The sequence below is a fragment of the Tenrec ecaudatus genome, chromosome 7, assembly GCF_050624435.1.
Source record: "Tenrec ecaudatus isolate mTenEca1 chromosome 7, mTenEca1.hap1, whole genome shotgun sequence".
In the NCBI taxonomy this organism is placed as follows: Eukaryota; Metazoa; Chordata; class Mammalia; order Afrosoricida; family Tenrecidae; genus Tenrec; species Tenrec ecaudatus.
The window spans coordinates 165,026,024-165,040,962 of NC_134536.1; the positions used below are offsets into that span (position 1 = coordinate 165,026,024).

At 56.2% G+C, this 14,939-nt stretch overlaps 1 protein-coding gene across 2 annotated transcripts in view; it reads right to left on the reverse strand.

Moving 5' to 3' along the window:
• Positions 1–14,939, reverse strand: part of GRM4 (glutamate metabotropic receptor 4) — a 126,696-nt gene that overhangs the window by 74,094 nt on the left and 37,663 nt on the right. For both annotated transcript variants that reach the window (XM_075554188.1, XM_075554187.1), the window contains exon 2: positions 3,877–4,093. In XM_075554188.1, coding sequence (XP_075410303.1) covers positions 3,877–4,093 — 217 coding nt within the window. The remainder of the gene's footprint in view (positions 1–3,876; positions 4,094–14,939) is intronic.

Genomic DNA, 14,939 nt, shown 5'->3' on the forward strand with positions numbered 1-14,939 from the left:
GACAAGGGGCCTGTGAAATGCCCCATGGTGCTCAGCACGGACTTTGCACCCATTGCCAACACCCCCAAGCACCTAAGTGGTGCAAGTCCTGGCCACAAACAGCCCCAGGAGTGACTGTCCCCCCCAGTGGGTAAGAGACTGCCTCCACTCTAGGTTAGCGCCATGACTCATTTTCAACATCAGTTTGGCTAAGCTGTGGTTCCCAGTGGTTTGGCCCAATACTAGACGAGTTGCTGATCGGTGAAACAAGTTAATGTAATGTGACGTAAGCACATTCCGCAACGCCGGGAATCCCTCCATCCATGGAAGAGGGCGTCTCCTCAGGGTGAGTTCTCTCTTCGGGGGGCGTAAGTCAGTGTTCTGGCAGAATGCAAGCCCGCCCTCTCTCTGCGCTGTGTCCTGTCCGTCACCGAAGCTATGCCTCTGGAGACACAAGCCTACAGAAGTCGCCAGTGGGCCAGGCTGACCATGAATTTTGGACTTGACTGACTTCATCCCTTCAAATAAATGTCCATCCTTCTGTCCTCTCACAGCCCCCGCCTGTATGAGCACAGCTCTACAGAACTCTAAGGCATTCAGGAATGATCGGGGAGGATGCTGGGTGGGCTTCCCTCCTGAAGGACTGCACTGGGATCCAGACCCAGCATCCTCTGGTCCTGGCTGCACCTCATCCTTGGGACAGCGGCTCTTGGCCTCTATGGCCTTCAGTATTCTCATCCATGAAATGGGCACAGGATGATGCTTGTCAGGGCCTGGGGCCTGGCCCCCAGAAATGCCCACGACTTGCCAGCTGAGGTTCCTGCCGTGGCTCGCACCTCCACCCACTCCCCTGAGGCACTCACAGATGATTTAGACTTCAGAGGGCAAATCAACACAAAAGATGGCCAAAGACATCTTTAATCTTCCGCGGGGATTAGGCTACAAGGTATAGAGGCCTTTTTCTACCGGCCACTCAATTTTGATTTCAATTTGGCCAGCTGGAGCCCGGCTTTCTCTCCCCTTCTCTCTTCACCGCCTAAAGACGTTCTCTCCAAATCAAATTTCATTCCGCGGGCCGGGCAGGGAGGCCTAGCTAGCTGCCCATGCAGGGGGGGAGGCCCAGCCAGGGCCTCGGGGAGCTGCTTCACACTGGTGCCTGGTGGCAGAGGGGTCTGCCCCACACTCCCCAGGAGGCCCAGCAGGGTGAGAGGCCCTCGGCCACAGGGGAGGGGGCTCAGGGGGTGGGGTATCCCTGGGTGACTGTACATGCCTTCGTGAAGGTCTCCAGGGAGACGTCCTCATTCTAACCACCCAGCTTCTGAGTAGGTGCCTGGTTTTTTAAAAAATCAGACAATAGAGACATCATTTCAGCCAAGAAAGCAAAGCCAAGACCCCACCCCAAGTGTGGCCCCTCTGTTCTTTCCACCTTAGCTGGTGTCCCTTGGTGTGTGTGTGTGTGTGTGTGTGTGTGTGTGTGTGTGTCCCAGCCCTTGCACAGGGTCTGACCTCGGTGGGTCCCCATTAACCAGTGGCCATCGGGCTCACGTGAACCTTGAGCTCTCGGCCTAGAGCTGAACTCCGTAAGGCTGCTGGTGTCTCTGAAGCAGATCACCAGGCCTTTCTTCTGAGGCACCTCTGGGTGGACACCAGCAGCCCACCATTTGGATTAGTACCCGAGCAAGGTGCACCACCCCTGACTCCCCCTCGGGCAGGTCTCGGTTAAGATGGGGGCAGGACTAGACAAGAATGCAAAAGCACTTAAGGCTTGGGACCTGGAGCCTGGATGCCTAGGTTCAAATCCCTTCACCACCCCTAACTTGCCTTGTGACCAGATGCCGGTTATCTGGCCTCAGTTTGCTCCCCTCTAAAATGGGTGCAGAGCAGTGCCTGCCCCCAAAGAGCCAGGAAAATCCCAGGGGACACCAGTGAGTAAGGAGCTGGGAGTGGTGCAGGTACCCAGTAAACTCCACTCGGAGTCCCAGCTGATTCGGCAGTCTTACATAAGCACTGGGGCTTGAGCCTGCCCCTTAAGCAGGCACTGAACACAGCCGAAGTGGGGTTCTGGCTCCTTGGTCCCTTGGCTTGCCTCATCCCTTCCCGTCCAGTCCTGCCATGGTGGCGGCAGCTGTGGGCAGCCTATTTGGAGAAGGGGTCTCCAGAGATGGAGGGAGGAGGGGGTCGTGGAGCTAGCCTGGAAGGGAAGGGGAGCTATGGCTGTGGGGTCACCCAAGACCCAAGGGTGCTGCCTCCTACGGCCCTAGGGTGGAGGATTGAGTTCCCATCTCCCCTGCGTCCCTCTCCTAGGCCTGCTTGCCCAGCTCCGCCCATCCCCATCCATCAGTGCTGCCCCACTTCCTGCCTCCCTGCCGCCCCTCCACCCAGCTGCAGGAACCCAAGCAGCTTGGCTGTACAATTAAAGGGGCTTATCTGAGATTTATAGCAGGATTATGCCCGCAGGGTGTTACCAAGCCAGCCTCTGGACACGATGTGGTCCTTAGAAGAAGCAATTAGAGTCCTGGGGCTATGCGGGTATAAATATACAGCCACACAAGGTCGAGGGCACCTCGGAGCTATTTAGAGAGAGGGCCCAGGGAGATGCCAGGGGCTAGGCAGAGGGCCCCTCTCTACAGGGAAGTGAGGCGAAGGGCCAGGAGGCAAAGGGCCCCCTGCCTCCCCCAGGGCCCCCCACAAGGACTTCAAGGAGGCTGCATGCAGCCTCCCTCCATCTGTCTCACAGCCCGGGTCGGGCTCAGCGAGCCCTCCTCTTAGCAAGCTTGTTACTGGGTAACACAGAGTCGGTTCCGACCCATGGCGACCCCAGGTACAAGAGAAGGAAGCGCCCGCATGGTCCGGCCAGTCCTTATGTGGCCGCTGCCCGGTGCCACCCATCCTGTGGAGGGTCTCCCTCTTCTCCACTGCCCCTCCACTTTACCAAGCAAGAGGCCCTTCTCCAGGGCCCGGTAGCTCCTGACAGTAGGTCCAAAGTTGGTCAGACAAAGTCTCGCCATCCTTGCTGCGAAGGAGCACTCTGGTCCTGCTTCAGTCAGGACAGTGTTGACAAGGACAGGTCCCTGGGGTTCAACTGAGGATGCCCCAGCCCCAGGGTCTGCTGTTGCCCCACCTGGACCCCAGGCCTGCCCCTAAGAACAGGCCCCTCCACGGCCCGGGCCCCAGCGCCCTGCTCAACAGCGAGCCCTTGCGGCTGAGCCCGGAACCCGTGGTGCCAGGTATGCGAGCACTCCTCTTACCGTGCGGTGCTAAAGCTGCCTAAAAGCTTTATCAGGAGCGTGTGCGTCTGCACAGCCACAGGGAATACGGTGCACTTAACGGGGAGTGATGCCGTGTGGTACGTGGGGGCGACTTTAGGACAGCAAATGGCTTCCCCAGAGTTCCCCAGGGCCAGCCCCACCAGGAACGCCCTACTTCCCAGAGGACCACCGGGCTTAGCCCCACCGCCCCACCCAGCTCAGGCAGCTGCGCTGTAGGGTTTTCTAAATCCCACTCTCTCAATCCCTTGCCCGATAACACCAGCCCTTAGAACCTGGCTGGCTGGTTACAGCCCCCTCGGGCAACCCGGCTCCATCCCACCTCCCTGTCCCACTGCCCCCCACACCAGGAAGGTGGGCAGCCCCTTCATGGGCATGGCCCTGTGCAACTGACAAAAGCCATGCCACCTGCCACCCACAGGAGGCTCTCTGATACCCTAAGAAGGCACCTCGAGGCCCCCAGGCCCACAAATCAAGAAGGGAAACAGCCCAGGGCTGGCAGCACCCACCTCAGGGCCTGGTGGTGGCTCCCGGACAGGACTCAGTCCACGGGGCGGTGTCACAAAGCCCACCAGGGACAAACCCAAGCCCCAGGCCCCAGCCCCAGCCCGCAGGCGGGCACCCAACTCACCGTCCTCACGGGACTTCTGGGTGAAGGCCTCCACGCCGCTCTCGCCATAGCTGCCCTCGGAGGCAAGCGTGGACACGTAGTTCCACTTGAGGGCCCGGACGATGTCTACCATGGCCTGGGCCTGGTACGTGTCCGAGGGCACCACTCGGGAGAAGAAGTCATAGCGGCTGTTGTCACTCAGGTCGGGGGCTGTGGAGGCGTAGCTGATCTGGGGGATCTGGGAGGAGAGGGAGAGGGCTCTGATGGGGTGGGCTGGCACCCCCATTCTGCACAGCCATGCCCCTGCACATAGACCTCCCTCCTGTCCCCAACCCCCTCCCCACTCCCCCATTGTACTGCTTCCTCTCACACTTGCTAAGGAGGAAAGTACAGCCCGAGAGGATGGGCAGGGACCCCCCAGGTGTTCTCTCTGCCCCTTGCCCACCCTGTACCCAGCACAGTCAGGCTGGCAGCAGCACCAGGTGTTCCTCCTCTAGGAAGTCTCCCTGCCAGTTCAGCCTGTAAAAGTCCCTGGAAGACCCCAGCAATGCACACACGTACACGCACACCCACATGGACACACGCACACCCACCTCTACTGAGTGCCTCCATTTACACAAAGTACCTGGGAATAGGAAAGGGGTGGGACCCCCAGAGGTCACGTGTTCCATCCCCTGTTCCAGGTAACCCTCCTTGTCAGCACTAATTGGCCCCTGTCCCACAGCTCCCCCTGTGCATAGACTCCCTTCTCCCCTCCAACTCACAGAGGCAAAGCCCAGGTTTAAACAGGCTGCCCACCCGGCCCCCACCCCACCCTGACAGAGTGAGTAAGGCCACTTGGAAGCCCCTTCTCTCCTCAGCCTGGAGAGATAAGGGCCAGAGACAGAGGGCTAACTGGGCCTCCCAACCACTAAGCAACAGAGCAGACCCCAGACTTCAATCCCCAAGCCCCCAGCCCCAGCGATCGCATCAAGAACACCTTCTGCCTGCAGCCCCTGCCTCCTGTACTTGAGACCGAAGCACCCACCAAGCACCTAGATGAAAAACATGAACCGCCCCCCTCCCTGCCCATGCTCCCCACCTGCCATGCTCCCTGAGTCCCTTAAGATTTATGGCAAAACTGGTCTCCAGTAAGAGACCATGAACATACGCATAACAGAAATTAGAAGAAAACAAATAACCCCAGGTGTAATAGAAATGTTTTCAAGAGCAAGATGCTATTTGTGAAAAGTTGCATGCTAATATAGATATATATAAGAAAAACCTAGTCAGATTATTTTAAAAGTCCAAAATGTCACATTTGAGACAGGAAACCCATAAGGCGATTTCATTCATGAAATAAGTATGAGAAAAGGAAAACTCAGAATGAATGTAAGCTAAGCTTCAAAAGCAAACAAACCAGGGTGACTGCCTAAAGGGGACCTTGAGTACAGGCGTGGGAACAGCACTGGGGCTGCTTGCGGGGAGGGCGGGGTTCAAACCCCGGGGTAGAAAGACGACGCTGCGGGAAATCCACCAAAGATGTGCCGGCTCGGGTCCACTCTGAGGTCGCTATGAGCTGGGACCAACCCGGTGGCCGTGAGGTTTTCCATTTTTCAGGGGAAACACTCCCCCTTGCCAGGGACCAGTTCTAGGGGCTGCGGGGCTCAGCCTCCCTTGAGGAGGCTGCCTGCCACAGAGCCTGGCTCCCAGGGATGCCCTCCCTACTGGGCTGTGGCTGACCCGCTCCAGGAAAGGCTCTCGTCGCCAGGGCCTGTGTGGAAGGGGTGCAGGGAGAGCGTGGACTGGGTGTTTGGATTATGGGGAGCCCCCTTGTTTTATAAAATGGCACACAGGCCGCTGTACCCAGTGGCGTCTCTTGGAATCGCACAAGTTTGGAGACAAGCGACAGGACACCTGGTGCGAGCCAGACTCGCTCAGCCTGCCTGGTTTTCCCGAGTCTCGAAAGTGCCTGGCTGTGGCAGGGTGCAGTCTTAGCCTGTTCTGCTCTCTGTCACTCGAAGCTGACTCACAGCGACCCAACAGCACCGGGTAGAACCGCCCTGTGGGTTTCGGAGACTGGAACCCTTTCCGGTGGGAGGAAGCCTCGTCTTTCCGCCGGGAGCACGGGGGGTTTCACACTGCTGACCTGGCTGTGAGTAGCCCCACCAGCAGCCAGCGGGGCTCCATCCACTCTATGAATGGACGACATTTGGGTTTTCCTTCTCGGATAGGTTTCCACCTTACACAGACTCTGGCTTTCGTAGGTTTTCCTGTGCACGTCTATAAAAAGGGGGACAGGTTACAGAAGCTATGGCCTGTGGCAAACTGAAAACCGGGACGAGAGAGTACGCGGGCAAACTCAACATTCACAGGCGTCTGGGAGGACGAGCCTCCTGTGCTTATTCACATTCGCGGGCTGGAGATGTGTCCCACTCACATTCTCCTAAGTAAAAGTTATGCCCTTCAATGACTACCCCCCCCACCTGATAATAATGGCAAGTTTCAGGCGCTGTCTGCAAGCACATGGTCACTGACTGTACACTTGGAGGCCATCTGCTGGAACGTTGTCAGCCATCTAAGGCAATCAGACGATTGTCTGTCCCACCCTAAGTAGGGCCCTCTCCCTCTGATAAGGGTCATAGATGGTTCCCCTAGAGAAGGGCTCCAAGACACCGAAGGTCAAGCCAACTCAGAGACCAAGGCTAGGCTGCCATCTTTACGCTAGAACCTGTCCATCTTGTTACATTTGTGCCTTCCTGCCCCATGTGTGCTCCAGTGTCTCCCCTTCCTACTGCATGCACACCCCTGGCTCGTCCCTCTCCTGTCACACGTATGCCTACTGAACAGCCCCTTCCGGTGACGTGTGTGGTTACCTGTAATCACGCCCTTAAGTATATATGGGCCTTGGCCAGAAATAAAGGGAGACTTTTCCTGCCCTGTCTGCCCGCGCTGTGTGCGGATCTGGCTGGTGAGATCACGGCCGTCCAGGAGGTGAGCGTGCTACCATGCCATGAGTCTGACTCCTTCATTTTACTCTCTCTCCCATCGCTGTTACTCTCTATGACTTTACTATAATCTTTATATATCATAACCGTACAGTTGTGCCTATAGGACCCGCGCTATAGTTGTGAGTGGCCACATTAAAGGAGAGTTGTGGTAGGGTTGAATGCAGTGGTGGGATTCAGCCAGTTGGCACCAGTTAGGCCAACAAATACCTAAGTCTTTGTCGAGTTCATCACACCAGTAGTGAAAATGGCACTTGTTGCCAGCGTTCTCTCTAAGGTAGGCAGCTGGCTGGGCAGCCGCCCAATGTGGTCGTCACAGACTTACATTCCTAGCTCTTCATAACGCTCACCTGAGCAACAGCATCTTCTAAGTGCCTGTCGTAATGGTCATTTTGTCCAGAGGCATACAAACATCATGCACCAACCATAAGGCTTTTGGCGGGACAGTCCCGATTTTAACTATTTTCCCCACTTCCTGCAGCGTTTTTAAAAAGTCCCGATTTTGGGAAAGAATGCACAAGCTAGGGTATATGGTTTTTGGCTGCCATGTGGCTATTTCGCCAGGATATGAGTTTTATCGATGGTGTCCCACTTTACCAATGCTAAAATCTGCTAGTGGTGAAGAAATGGAAGAAGTCTACCAACGTTTCCATCTGGAATTGACCGGACACGAAATGAGGATGCAGCGATAATTATTGGCGACCGTGATAATTATTGGTGACAGTGATAATTGTTGGCAATAAAGGCAAAAGTTTCCAACCAAGAGAAAGAAATGGTACTTGGAAAAGATGGTCATGGTGACAGAAACGAAAGTAGGATTTTGCAAGACTGACAACTTGTTCGTAGCAAATACCTTTTTCCAACTACACAAAAAGTGACTATACACATGGACATCCTCAGATGGAACACACAGAAATCAAGAGAAGCTGAGTACCAGCAGCTAAAACCAGGCCTGGAGTCAACCGTGGAACAGACCATCGATTGCCCGACTGTAAATTCAGATGGAAGATGGAGAAAATTGAAATGAGTCCGCAAAAAGCCAAAATACAACCTGAGGCTATCCCACCTGGATTTGGAAAACCTCTCCAGAACAGATTTACTGCACTGAACATCAATGCCAGAAGACACGGTGAGCTGTGGGAGGCCATCAAGACCATCCTTCATGAAGGAAGCAAGAGGTCACAAAAAAGACAGGAAGAAAGAAAAGGTCAACGTGGGTGTCGGAAGAGACTCTGAAACGTGCTCTTAATCATAGAGTAGCCGGGGCACATGGAAGAAAGGAGGCAGTCGCAGCTGAACAGAGAATTCCCCAAAGGGCAGCTCAGGAAGACCAAGTAAAACATTATAATGAAAAGTGCAAAGAACTAGAGTTAGAAACCCAAAACGGAAGCACAAGCTCAGCATAGCTTAAACCGAAAGCACTCAAGACAAACGCCAAGCCTTGAGTTGCAACACTGAAAGATTCTGCAGGCAAAATATTGGAAGATGCAGGAAAAAAGCCAAAGAAAATGCAAAGAATCCACAGTCCCTGGACCCAAAAGAACTGGCCAATATTCTACCACTTCAGGAGGTGCACTGAGAACATTAGCCAAAAACGAGTCGGCAGGAATGGATGGCATGCCCATGGCAATGCTTCAATAAGCTCACGGAACACTGGAAGCAGTCACCTGTCTAGGTTAGGAAATTTGCAAAGCAGCTACTTGGCCAACTGACTGGAAGAGCTCCTTATTTGCATCCATTCCAAAGAAAGGCGACCCCACAGAATGCTCAAATTCTAGAACAGGATCCCTGATATCACACGCAAGTAAGATTTCACTGGAAATCAGCCAACAACAGTAGGAGCACTACATTGACAGGGAGCTGACAGAGGTTCGGGCACGATGCAAAAGGGGAAGTGGATCAAGGGATAGCATTGCTGATGTCAAATGGATTTGGGCTGAAAGCAGAGACTGCCAGGAAGGTGCTGTGGTAGTTACATAATTTCATGTTGACTTGGAGATATATGAAAGTGGAGGGGTGGAGGAAAGCCTGTTAATCAGGTCTCAGTCTGACGGTGACTCCTTGTGGGGATGGTCCTCTCCTAAGGAGGGGCCCTGGGAACCTCTCTCTGTCTTCACCTTCCTGCTGGCGGACCCTGGTTGCTGCCAGAGTCCTGGAGATGCTTCCACCGCCACTGGATCCACACAACCTTGCAGCCACCGGCCTGCGATCTTCCTGCGTTCTGCATGTGGCTGTGTGAGTCTGAAGTGGGACTTATGAACTAGTGTCAGACTTATGGACTTGAATTGGACTGGGCTGGGATGTTTCCCTGATATACAATTGCTTCTTGATATAAAGCTCTTTCTTACAAATATATGAGTGCCGCTGGATTTGTTTACTTGTGTTTTCTTGGCTATGCCAAGGCATTTGGCTGTGTGGACCATCACCAGCTAGGAATGAGAATCTCAGGACACTTCATTATGCTCTTGTGGAAGCTGTATGTGGATCGAGAGGCAATTATGCAAACGGAACAAGGGGCTGCTGCCTGGTTTACAATCAGGCAAGGTGTGCGCCACGGTTGCATCTTCTCACAATGCTCATTCACTCTGTATGCTGAGCCAACAACCCGAGCAGCTGGCTTATGTGAAGAAGAATGTGGCATCCGGACTGGAGGAAGGCTTCTTTAACAGCCTACAACACGCAGATGGCACCGCCTTCCTTGCTGAACGCGAGGAGGACTTGAAGCCCTGGCTGCTGCAGATCAAAGACTGCAGGCTTCGGTGTGGATGACAAGTCCATGTGAAGGAGACCCAGATCCTCACCACTGGACCAATAGGTAACACCACATAAACAGAGCAAAGATTAAAGTTGTCAGGCTCAGGGAAACAACAGTCAGGAGATCAAACAACGTATCGCATTGGGTAAATCTGCCGCGTAAGAACACTTTAAAGGGTTGAAAATCAAGGACGTCACTTTGAGGACTAAGGCGCACCGGACCCGAGCCACGGGACCTTCAGCTGCCTCGTGTGCATGTGGAAGTTGGACACTGCATACAAAAAGCCCAAGGAAGAATCGATGCATTTGAATTGTGGTGCTCGCGAAGAATTTTTAAAGTACCCTGGACCGCTAAAAGGACAAACCAATCTGTCTTGGAAGAAGTACGGCCAGAGTGCTGCTTAGAGGCAGGACGGTGAGACCTCATCTCACGCACTTTGGGCATGTTGTCAGGAGAGACCCGTCCCAGGAAAGGGACGTGATGCTTGATTATAAAACAGAGAGGCAGCGAGAACGAGGAAGACCCTAGATGAGATGGATCGACGTAATGGCTACAACAGTGGGCTCGGACACAGGAACGATGCTGAGGATGGTGCAGTGTCTGGTTCTGTTTGGTTCTTTATGGCACCTAATGACGAGGACAACAACTAGATAGATAGATAGATAGATAATTGATAGATAGATGATAGATAATAGATAGATAGATAGATAGATAGATAGATAGATAGATAATTGATAGATGATAGATAGATAGATAATTGATATATAGATGATAGATAATAGATAGATAGATAGATAGATAGATAGATAGATAGATAGATAGATAGATAGATAATTGATATATAGATGATAGATAATAGATAGATAGATAGATAGATAGATAGATAGATAGATAGATAGATAGATAGATAGATAGATAGATAGATAGAGGTAGATAAAGTACCCACAAACAGAATCCAGAACCCTCCACCCCTCAGTAAGCCAAGCCCCACTGAGTCTATCAGCAGCCTTCAGAGCTAAGCAGGTCCCAGAAGTGGGGCCTAGGCATCTCTGGTTCATGCCATGTGCCCTCCTTCTTGCAGGGTGGAGGCTGTCATAGGTTCCAGAAAACCAAGAGTCTCCCCTGCCGGCTGCCCCGACTCCTGATTCCTTTCTCCTTCATAGTAACGAGGAGCCCTGGATTTGTGGGCAGGAGGGGGCAGCCAGTGGAGGGAGATCCCAAGCGGAGGTTCAAGAGCTGGTCTGCTGAGACCCTGCCCTCTCCAAGCCTCAGCTTCCTTAGCTGCCAAACAAGGGTGCGAGGCGCCTCTGGGGAACTGGGCACAGAGCGCGCTCCGCACAGGTAGGAAGCAATCAGAAAGGCCAGCCCTGCCCTGCCCTGCTCTCCTGCCCTGCCCTGCCACCAGCAGTCCCTGGGGAAATTCTCAGCTGTCCTCCCGCCACTCGCCTCTGGCTGTGCTCAGCTTGTTTGTCCCTCAGGACTGACCCTCTCGGTCTCCACCCCCACCCTGGGTTCTCCCGATCCTGGTGGCATGTTTGTCACTGTGTTTTGTGGAGACGTCTCAGCAGAATGTCAACAGGAGCTCCCCCCTCCTTCCGCCTGGAGTGGGGGGTGGGGCCGGGGATGCCGTGGGCAGGGCAGCCGCTGCACTGCCGTGCCTGCATCTGAGCAGGTGACTGTGACAGCCTGGTCCTCGTGGGCCTGTGCCTTCTCAGTGCTCACTGTCTCCATTAGCATTCTCCTCGGAGAGCCTGCCTCTCCTCTCCCAGCAGTCGCAGCAAGAGGGGAGGGAGGCAGCGGAACCCAGCACAAGGCCAGCGCCCCCACCGCCGCCTCCTCCCTCCTTCCCACTGCCCCATCCTCCTACCTCCCGGCAGACTGAGTGCCTACTGTGTGCTGGGCACCGTTGTACAGAGTCATGCCCTCGGGCGGCGGCAGTCCTCCAGGAGCCTGGATGCCAGCAGCCCCTGATCAACCGCAGGGGCTGACTCTCTGTCCTCCTGCCTGGCTCCTCAGCTGCCCACTGAGCCAGGGCCCATCTGCCCACATCCAATCCTCCCTCACCCCCACCCCAGCCCCCACATCGGGAACCAGCCCAGCAGAAATGGTTGGATCGGTGTATTTGGATTATGGAGTCTGTCCCTCCCTATTGGTACTGTCTCCCATCGAGAGCTGACTAAGGTTTGACTGAAAACTGAGCCATGGAGGTGAATTTGCAGACTTGAAGGGTGACGAGGGGGGTCCACCAGTCTATCCCACCAGTCAGGCTGGTCATTGTTCCACCTCGGCTCTCCTAACATGAGCCCTGACAAAGCAGATGCGATGTAGTGTGATGTGGTGGCCAGGCACCTTCTACTTCCTGTGGTCTCAGGAGCCTGGAGACGGATGTCCATGTGGTCCCTGGTCCACTGGGCTAAACCGTTCATTCGGTGCATGTTGTGCTGCGTCTATTTCCACCCAAAACAGAACCAGCTCCAACGCTGCCTCCTCCAGGCAGTCCTCGGAGCCCTCAGCCTCCAGAGAGCCCATTCAGATCTCACACATTGCCAGGCTGTTGCCAGGGCACCAAGCACGTGCTCCCGGGTCTCACAATTCTCCGTCTGATGGTCAAGTCAACAGGCCCTCCAAGCCCCTGCTCCGTGCTGGACAAAGGAACCTGGGGAGGGACAGGCAGGAACTGGACTCTTCCCGCCCGCCAATACTGTCAATGCCCACAACACCCCGGGAGGAGCAGTGGACAACACAGAAGGGGCTCCTGCCCCCTCAGGCAGGTGGCAGGTGGTATGCAGCGGAGCACCTTAGGGTGGCTCTGAGCCTGGCACCCAGTAAGGCCTCACGCTTACAGAAGGGGGTGGGGGTGACAGCCAGGGAGCCTGCCTGAGTCAGTCAATCTCTCTGACTTCCACAGTGACAAGGAGGGGCAGGCCACGTGGGGAAGACGGAAGCCGTTTCCGGGCTTGAGGAACAACGGAGATAGATGCCAGGGGAGTGTGTGTGTGTGTGTGTGTGTGTGTGTGTGTGTGTGTGTGTGTGCGTGCGCGCGCGCGCGCGCGCACGTGCTGCAGCCAGCGCCCCGAGTACACACACATGTGTGCGGCACTTTCATTCACTTGCCCCTCCTACAAAGTCACTGAGCGACGACTCAGCCCTGGTCCAAGGGCTCACTGCCAGAGAGCAGGGCCTGGCCAGACCCCCAGGGGACTGCGGCAGCATGGCCAGGGAAAGAGTACACCAGAGCATTCCTGAGGGTCACAGGGCCCAGGAGGAGAAAGGCAACGAGAGGAGGCTCACTCGTGTGTGAGCCAGGGGCCCAAGGCAGCCTCTGCGATACAGCGGTGTCTGAGTCAGGACCCCAAGCAGGCAAGGGCACTGAGTGAGACAGGGCATCTCAAGAGAAGGGTGTAGGCCATGCAAGAGCACTGGCAGGCACGCACAGGCGCGGATGTGTGGACACGTGTGGGTGTGCGTGTGTCTGTGCATGGGTGGGGTGCCGTGTGGGTGCGTGCACTCTGCGGGCGAGTGCAGACACATGTGCAGTGGTGGGCATGAGAGCCTTCCACAAGGATGAGCCTGTACGTGTATGTGCATGAGGATGTGCGTGCACATGTGTGTGCAGAGCCTGAATCTGTTCTCCAGCTGCCCTGAGCCAAAGCCAGCAGCCCCCATGTAGCAGACTCAGGCATGCGGACCCTGGCTTGCACACAGGCGATGCCCCTGGCTTCCAGATCAGCAAAAGCTGAGAACCCCCTGAGAGTGTCCAGTCAACACCCGCACTATAGGGTGAAAGTAGGGCAGGCCGGGAGGAAGAAGACCTCTTCAGGGTGTCAGTGCACCCATCCGGGGGCACAGCCCCCCGTGGCTCTGACGCTGGAGGTGCATTCGGGCTGCAGTCAGGGTCAAGCCAAATGGCCAGTGGCCAGACGTTCAGTGAAAAACCACTAGTGTTTGAACAAACGCCCCTCCGCACCCACCCTCCCCTAGTCCCCAGCTCACACCGCAGCTTCCAGCTCTGACTCTGAAGCCAGCCTGCCCGAGCCCGAGCCTGTGCCACGGGCCAACCATGTGGCCGTGGGCGAGCCAGGGACCCCTGAGCCCCCGCTTGCTCCACTATGAAGCTGCCACCGTATGGTCAGAGAGGATTGCAGCCGGGGGTGTGTGCCAAGGGCGGACGGCGGGACCAGAGGTGCGGCAAATGCTCCCCATCACTACTGGGAGGGAGCAGAGCTTGGGCCAGTGCACCCCTTTGCAGATGAAGGGAGTGAGATCAGCATGCCCTCTGAATCCCACAGAGCCAAAGACATGAGAAGCAGGTGCGGGCTGAGCAGCCCTGCCTCCCTGTCCAGTGTCCCCCAGCCAGCACTGTCCCCTCCCCCGCCCCCGCTGACTCTTCTCTTTCTGTCCGTCCCGCCACCCCCTGCACAGGCAGCCAGGCCACGGCAGCCACCGAGTGAAGCTTGGATCCCGCAGCCGCCTCTGGCCGCCAGCCCAGCCCAGGCCAGGGCCCAAGCAGAGGGCAGGACCCTGAGGCCGCCAGGTCACACCCCAGGGCACTGGGGGCTGCATGGGCTGACGCAACCCCCAGGGGTTGGCTGCCCACTCTCGCCCTTCTGATCCTGCTGCTCCGGGCTCTCAGCAGCAACTGTTTGCTTCCAGATGAAAGGCGGAAGGCTTTCAGGGACATGAAAGCGCCGGCGGCCGGGAAGGTGGCTCAGAGAAAGCAGAAGACGGGGAAAGGGCCACTCGGCACAGGACCTACCTGTGCCGCCAGCCAAGGTGGCCGGGGGGCACTGCCCCAGCCCTGACACCCCTCCCTACCGGAAGCCACATACCCCCCATCCACCGCGCCTAGAGGAGCCTGGGCTGCAGGATGACCTGCCCAAGGGGCCAGAATTGCTGCCGTCGGGGCTGCCAGCCCCTCTCGCCATGCTCCGGAAGGCCCCGAGGGGCAGGTGCGTATCCCTTGAGACCTGACACCTGAGACACTGCCAGGCACGGGCACCCAGGTTTAAATGAATTCCCTTCCGAGAACTCAGCGAGTGAGGAATCCGCCATGCTGCCCACCCAGGAGGAGGCTGCCGAAGGGACATCAGAGAGGGGAGGGCAGAGGCAAGGGCAAACAGAAAGGCAGATGCCTGGGTGGGGCTGGGCTGGCAACAGAAGGCCCTGCCTGGCCAGGCGAGAAAGGCAGCAGCCCTGTGGCGGAAGCTGGGGGGGCGAGGGGAGGAGAGACTGCTGGCCTGAATGGGACAGGGCCTAGAGAGCAGTAGGGAGGTGGCGGCCCTCTACAGTGATGTCCCCTGAACCAGGACAAGCAGCTTGGACGTACAGGGCTGGGGCCGGGG